Source organism: Poromitra crassiceps, assembly GCF_964638095.1.
Source record: "Poromitra crassiceps genome assembly, chromosome: 11".
Classification (NCBI taxonomy): Eukaryota; Metazoa; Chordata; class Actinopteri; order Beryciformes; family Melamphaidae; genus Poromitra; species Poromitra crassiceps.
The window spans coordinates 20,661,157-20,668,956 of NC_139643.1; the positions used below are offsets into that span (position 1 = coordinate 20,661,157).

The window sequence follows — 7,800 nt, forward strand, 5'->3', positions numbered from 1 at the left end:
CTAGGATTTTGTGAACACAAAATATCTCAAAAGAACTAATAGAATGTGTGCTTTCTCTGTCTAAAAGAGTTAGTTTGTAGAGTTAGTAGTTATGTAGGCATTGTGCGCCAGCGCGAAAGCGTTTTCGCCAAACCATTCTACAGTATGAGAATGGTTTCCTCACACTTTTCCCTGCAGTTTTGGCTCGCTTTCTCTAGTCTGGAGAGCACTGTCGCCACTTAGTGGGTCAGTGGAATGGGTTGTACACGTTCGGTGGCTCCCATATTTTTATAGGAGACGTAAAAGGGTTTGATCCACGTCCCACCGTCAATTTTTTTTTTTTTTTTTTTTTTTGACGAGTTGACTCGTCATTGGCAGTCAACCGTTGGTTTCTGCTTGACGAGTTGACTCGTCCACGGCAGTGAACGTGTTAATAGAATATTTTATTTACAATGTAGGAATAAAACTTAAGTTTTATTTTTCTTAAAGGTTTGTGCAGCTGTAACCTCTTAAAAACGTGTGTCTCTGGTCCATAAAACATGATTCTGGATTAATTTGTCGAAAATATAGCAACCCTGTTTGTTCTGACGGAGTTGTCACTTCCTCATCTCGTTGCGTCCCAAGAATGGTCTGTTTCTATAATATATTCAGAACTAACAGTTCCCATTGGCGTCTGTGGACCAGCACGCTAGGTTGTGTCCACAACTAACGTTAGCAACGAGCTATCGCTAACTTAACGGTTGCTACGCTAAAGAGACATCTCAAAATGCCTAGACTTACCGAATGCACCTCCGCAGTTGCTGGATCACGTACAGTTGGCGTTGCTCCAGTGAGAAGTGTTAATTTTGTGGCTATAGACAAAATGGTGCAGGTAGCTTATGTGAGAGAGACCGCGCGCAGTATGCTTAAGGACCCGAGTGACATCACATTAACCCGTCTGGGGGAACAGAGAGTTAGGGGGCGTGGCTTGAAGGAGGCTGCAGGGGGAAGCTGGATAGGGACAAATCCAACTGTGGCAGTTCTGAGGTTGTGACCACTCATTACAGGGAGGGATGACAGCAGTATATATATGCATTTACAAGTAAAAACAGCTTTGGCACGGAATGGGACCTTTAAGTAAAAAGTACTGCATGTAAAGTAAACATGCAGAGAGCCTCCTTATTTAAAGCTTTGAATGTGGTACAGCAATTACGCAGGGTTGGCATGGCATGTGGTGGTGGGGCCCAATGTGATATCTTTTCATAGGGCCCAAAATCCCTGGCGGCGCCCCCTGTAGCTTAGGAGGTGCATCAAGTCAAGCTGAAATTATAGCGGCATGAAACAATGTTGTTGGCAGCGACAGCGATATGATACATTTGACCTTAATTATGAACGTTAAGCTGTATGAAATCGCCTTTGTTAATCTAAAAGTAGCTAGCTTAGCTTAGCTAGCTTGCAGCCGGGAAGCTGCAGGCAGCAAGTTTAGGCTACTTGTGTTGGTGGCAACACTTAATAATGCAATCCTGAGGGAACTGTTTTCGTCGGCACAGACCAATAACAGACAAAAATCATTTGTTGTCTCAAATTACTTAAGAAATACTATTATTACTTGATGAATAGCTTTGTTTATACTGCACAACTGTTTTATAAAAACAATATCACACTTGAAAGTGCTGTTGTTACTGGGATATCAGCATGGCTGTGATTATCTTTGGCACTCGGCCTCGTGCCTATGACTGAATCGCAGGGTGCTGATATACAGTAGGCTACAGCTGTACATCTTCAATGACAAAATGTTTGCTGGAAATTATCCTGTTTTCATAGAACATCCAGTTCATTGAGTTCACCGAAAAGCATTGAACAGTTGCTCTAAATGAATTTAGACATGTACTTTTCGAGAAAATGAGCTTGTTATACAATGATTTCTTTTATTTGGATGATTACAAAAAACTAGAATTATGTTTTAGAAAAGGAGCATTCCATACAGCCAATTTTATTTCTAAAGCCTGGGAAAAGAGAAAAAATATGCTGTATATTTGATTTGAGTTGATGTAAGTATGTTTTTGTTGATTTGTTTACACACCATGCAAAACTGTTGTTTTTAGTGTCTTATAAGCCCATGTGGGCTGGGCACCCTGTGTGCATGACACTTAATATCTATCTATCTATCTATCTATCTATCTATCTATCTATCTATCTATCTATCTATCTATCCATCTATCCATCTATCTATCTATCTATCTATCTATCTATCTATCTATCTATCTATCTATCTATAGATCTATCTATCTAAGTGAAATAATGAAATCACCAAGCTAGAACGTTGTTTTTTTCCATGTTTATTTGCTCACACATTCATTGTAGCATTCACACAAATATAAATACATTCCTGCATAACTTACAGAAAATAAATTAATCTTAACATGTACAGTAATTGCTCTCAATCAGCATTTAATGGTAAACTTCCTACGGTCGTTATTGGCTGGTGAACAAGACGGCAGCGCAAAAACAACAGCCCAGCATTTGCTACACAGATTCACATGCAGCACATTTTACAGCATCCGGATAAGCGAAGTGGAATATCATCTCAGTTAGTGGAGGTTTGTACAGTATTTGCACGTGTCCAATAGTTTCTGTTGACTGTGATCAAACACCAGATTGATGAATTGATCGCTAAAGGAAAAATTGCTTTTGAAAGATATATAATATAATACAATGTAATACTTAACCACTGGGAACTCATTGCACTGTATTTGTATTATATAATAGACAGTATACAATTTATGCCATTAGACCTTGTGAAAATGGACTATAATTGTTTTCTTTTATACGGCCAAAAGAGATGTCCTTCATTCTGTTGTGGAAATGTGTGCCAAGAGAGAATAAGCTGCCATTTTCAAGTATTGCCTGATAATGAAAAAGCTGTTTTGCTAATTTGCCCCTAAATGTTAGGACAACATATTTCCGCTCTGATACAGAGGAATTGTAAATTGAAAACACATACGTAAAATAAGAACAGCAAGCAATAATCAGCTCAACAGTTAAACAATAGATTCCCGGCCATTTGAGTAAACTTGGACAAACACCAGCCAAAATAATGATGACACATTCATAGAGTATGCAGCAAATCCTCCTATATTCTTCAATGTAGGTCTGCCTGTCCTCTGTATGGACACAATGCTGTCCTCTGTATGGACACAATGTAAGTCTGCCTGTCGTCTGTATGGACACAATGTAGGTCTGGCTGTCCTCTGTATGGACACAATGTAGGTCTGGCTGACCTCTGTATGGACACAATGGTGTCCTCTGTATGGACACAGGTCTGCCTGTCCTCTGTATGGACACAATGCTGTCCTCTGTATGGACACAAGTCCAAAGCAGTGTTTTGTCCATGAGAGAAAAGAAACAAGTGCAGAGAGTGACAGGTCAGTCACTGATGCCACATTGAACATCCTTTAAAACCAAGTTGACCATTAGTCCACACCTCAGTGTCCATCTTTACTCCACCTGGAGGAAGCCTTCTTTGGCATGTAGGCTGTTCTAACAATCGGGAACGTTCAAGAAACGAGTCTCAGGTCCTCCACCCATCATTCAGAAGGTTTTTTGCTCCAACTGCCTCTCTCGTGTTTGATCTTCCCATGTCCATCCCCATCGTTGAGCCTGCTGTATGACGCCACTGAAGGAGTGTCAGCTCACAAACCTCCAGTCCACGGAGGTTTACAGTAAACCGCCAGTCCACGGAGGTTTACAGTAAACTTCCAGTCCACAGAGGTTTACAGTAAACTTCCAGTCCACTAGGTTTACAGTAAACTTCCAGTCCACTAGGTTTACTGTAAACTTCCAGTCCACAGAGGTTTACAGTAAACCGCCAGTCCACGGAGGTTTACAGTAAACTTCCAGTCCACGGAGGTTTACTGTAAACTTCCAGTCCACGGAGGTTTACAGTAAACTTCCAGTCCACTAGGTTTACAGTAAACTTCCAGTCCACTAGGTTTACTGTAAACTTCCAGTCCACTAGGTTTACTGTAAACTGCCAGTCCACGGAGGTTTACAGTAAACTTCCAGTCCACGGAGGTATACTGTAAACTTCCAGTCCACGGAGGTTTACTGTAAACTGCCAGTCCACGGAGGTTTACAATAAACTTCCGGTCCACGGAGGTTTACAGTAAACCTCCAGTCCACGGAGGTTTACAGTAAACCTCCAGTCCACGGAGGTTTACAGTTGGTGTTTGCTTCAATGTTTGGCGATCCAGGAATTGCACTGTTTCACTTGTTAGAGTATAAGTCTGAAGAAGAGCATCAGCTAAAAGCGTGAAATGCCAAATAGAAAGTCCTTCTCCTCTATCTTCCAGCCTTAAGCCTGTTGGCTTTGTATGGCGTCTTCCTGGAGGACAAAACGTCTGCGTTGGACCTGAGCACAGATCTGTAGCAAAGGCAAAAGAAAACAGAGAAGAAGAGTTGGTTTCAGGTGTCTTTCGAATGCCTTTCAAACATGGCAGAATAGTAGCTGTTATCAGAGGGTTGATCGTTCTTATTCTTTTACCTTAGAGAGGCCAACAGCTTGTTGCTGTTTGTGTGGGAGAAGCTGCTGGTCTCTGTCGACGGGCCCACGACAGCAATGCTGAGATTGTCTGAGCTGTGGAGACACAACAACGGCGTTAAAACAAGGACAAAGCACCTCCCACATCTCTGGGAACTTCCTAAACAACAACACGGGGGATTTTTTTCGTCCTGCGTAATGATGTGTTGTTACCCGAGGCGAAAGCAGCTCAACGTCGACTAACCAATTTCCTCTGCCATCGCCCGCAACCCAATATGTTTTGACACGAGAGATTAAGGGTGGGACTACCTGGGATAACATTTAGGGACTGTAACTAATCCTCAGCGCTGCTTTCATGACCGCAATAAGTCAGAGACGCAACAAACACTCCCTCAAGCAATAAAGGGCAGAAGAAGAAACAGTCTAAAAATAGCAGCGTGTCTAATAAACCTGTGCGATAACCTCCAAGGCTATTTCTCCCCACTGTGACGACTACCCTCATACTGCGCTATCACAGACACAATCGTTTCGCCTCCTCCGCTGACTCATCTCGCCTTTCGCCAGAACCCTGATACAGACTCTTCACGCATGGCCGACGCTGGAACGACAGGCAGCTATTTTGATACTCCTCTACCACCCGATGTGATTCTGAAGAAAAGCCTTAGATGTAGGAAGGAGGAAGGCTGCTTCTTGGGGAAGGGCGGGATAGCTCACCTTTTCTGGCAGAAGCTGGAGCAGGTTTGGTCGGCTCGGTTGGCGCACTCGCAACGGTCGGTCGAACGGCGGCGGCGAGACAGGGCGCTTCCCAGGCCGTAGGGGAGGATCTTACTGTGAAGGAAAGCGAGAAACGTCTTTGAATAACCTGGTTTAGTGGTCATGTGGTCATCCGTGTGGTCATGTGGTCATCTGTGTGGTCAGGTTAGGCTGAGAAATGTAAACATACAATGAAACCTGCCTCGCCCTGCTTTAAGGAGCTGCTAACCCATTTATAAGAGAATGTCATCGTCATCATGGATTTCAATGGGGACCTTTAATAGTGCTCCATGTTGGTCCAAATGCTGTTTCAGAGGTGTTTGCACCCTGAGCAGAAACCATTCTAGAGGAAACACTGCTATTACTGCTAACACCTGGTATTATTTGGAATTCCTAAGCATGAAAATATAATAGACATTTGATTACCAGCAAAACAAATAGATTCAGTCCAGATATCGGTCTAACCTTAACCTATGTACAGGTAAACTCCCAACCTGTGAATGTTTGTGCTCTGTGTGTGTGTGTGTGTGTGTGTGTGTGTGTGTGTGTGTGTGTGTGTGTGTGTGTGTGTGTGTGTGTGTGTGTGTGTGTGCGCGGGTGCGTGCGTGCGTGCGTGCGTGTGTGTGTGTGTGTGAGGCACTCCGTGTGCAGCCTCACCTTGGCGTGTTGACCCAGATAATATCCAGGTGGCAGAAATAGATGCATTCTTTGTCCAGCCAGCTGTTACAGGAGCAGCGCTTGGTCCTGATGCGGTGTGGATGTGGGGACCGAGCTGGCGGCTGGGTCGGGCCTGATAAAGGCAGTCCACAACCTAAAGAGAAACACAAAGGAACCACAGATTACAAATGTGCCAACTAATCTCTCGGCGGGTCCAAAAACTGCCAACTAATAGCACACGGCAGCGTGACTTTGCAGTTATAGCGGATAAACAAATCCAGTTGGCGGGCTAACACCCATCACTGGGGTGATTCATCGAAATGCCATCTTGATTATTATTAAGCAAGCTAATATGCTTGAGCCAAGGCAAACAGCTGAGCAAGCTGCCTCGTCATCGCACTGTATCAGTAATGAGCGATAACCTGCGCTGCTATCAGAGGAAAACACAGAGAGAGGCTGGACCACGTTTGCTTTGTATTTAATAAAGCCTTGAGAGAGATAAGCCAGAGGCTGCCAGCGTTCACTTGCTGCTGCAGAAGTCACTGATGCATCACATTCAGAGAGAATACCAGGGTTCCCACAGGCCCTTCCAATCCTGGAAAGCTTGTGACTTTAGACATAGGTCATCGAAAGTGCCCCTATTTATATGGTTTGTGCAAGAGTCGTTTTTTTTTACTTAACATTAGTAAAAGATAGATAGATAGATAGATAGATAGATAGATAGATAGATAGATAGATAGATAGATAGATAGATACTTTATTGATCCTTTCCAGGAAATTGATGTGTCACATGATGCAGCTACATTCAACAGTCAGTACAACATCAGCAGACACAAAACTGACACTGAAACATGTAGCTAGGCACAATAAGTTGTTAAGAGTACTTAAATAAAATGTACTAAGGCAATAAAAAATATACATACAAATATACATATAAATAGGTCTAACACAGCACAGTTGAGAAGTGTCCATTCATTCAAGCCTCTCTCCTTTTGAATTGTTGTCTCTGAGCTTCTGTAAAGCCAGTTCTCGTTATAAAAATGATCAGTGTTGTAACAATAATGAACCTTGATCCATGTCTCAAACTCTGCTGTGCCGGCTCATTGAATTTGAGGGAATTTAAAGTCCTTGAATGTGATGTTTAAGAAGGTGTGGGACCCCTGGGATACACTGATGCAGTAGCAGCAGGTGTTTGACTATTTTTACAACATTGCTATTTTACTTATTTTACTCCTAAACTTCCTTACAACCATGCCGCTCAATCTATTATAATTAAAGACCATGGGGTGATGGATGCCTTCAAACTATTTTTTTTTGTTTTAATTAGTTTTACCACAATCTACCACTGTAATCATTAAACATGCTCTACAGTAAATGCAAACAGCTACAAGTCTTCAAGACACAAAAAAACCAAGAAGTGAACTCACCCTCTTGCAGGAGCACACAGAAGAGGACAAATAGAGGCATGGAGGGAGCCATCATCATCATCATGGTCAGTGGATGGCTGGATGCAGAGTGAAGGTTGTAAGTTGGAGGAATCCAGTCAGAGAGCCAGGGGCAGAGTGCAGACAGGTCTGTTAGGGGCAGAGTGCAGACAGGTCTGTATAGGGTCTAGTCTGGAGTTTGAGAGCAGCAGGTGGTTTGTGTTCAAGTCTCTCTCAGGCCCTCTACTTATACCTCCTATGGGTGATGTCACGATAAGCCCCGCCCCCCTCCTGTACACTTCCTCCTCCTCACACAACAAACTCTCTCTGCGCTGCTTCCACCACATTCCAGTGGTGCCCGGCTCTTCCTCTGAGCCAAGGTTATGATGCTAGTTTGGCTTTTTTATTTATTTATCAGCTTTTATTTTCATTTCGGACTAAACAGTGACATCATCAGTGATGCATGAC

At 43.1% G+C, this 7,800-nt stretch overlaps 1 protein-coding gene across 1 annotated transcript; it reads right to left on the minus strand.

Moving 5' to 3' along the window:
• Positions 1-3,978: 3,978 nt before the first annotated feature.
• On the minus strand, positions 3,979-7,460 carry edn2 (endothelin 2). Its single transcript, XM_083645585.1, has 5 exons — positions 7,336-7,460; positions 5,909-6,062; positions 5,213-5,326; positions 4,502-4,594; positions 3,979-4,381 (listed from the first exon to the last, which is right to left on the minus strand). The coding sequence occupies exons 1-5, from the start codon at positions 7,397-7,399 to the stop codon at positions 4,300-4,302; spliced, it is 507 nt and encodes a 168-aa protein (XP_083501711.1). The 5' UTR covers positions 7,400-7,460; the 3' UTR covers positions 3,979-4,299.
• Positions 7,461-7,800: the final 340 nt, after the last annotated feature.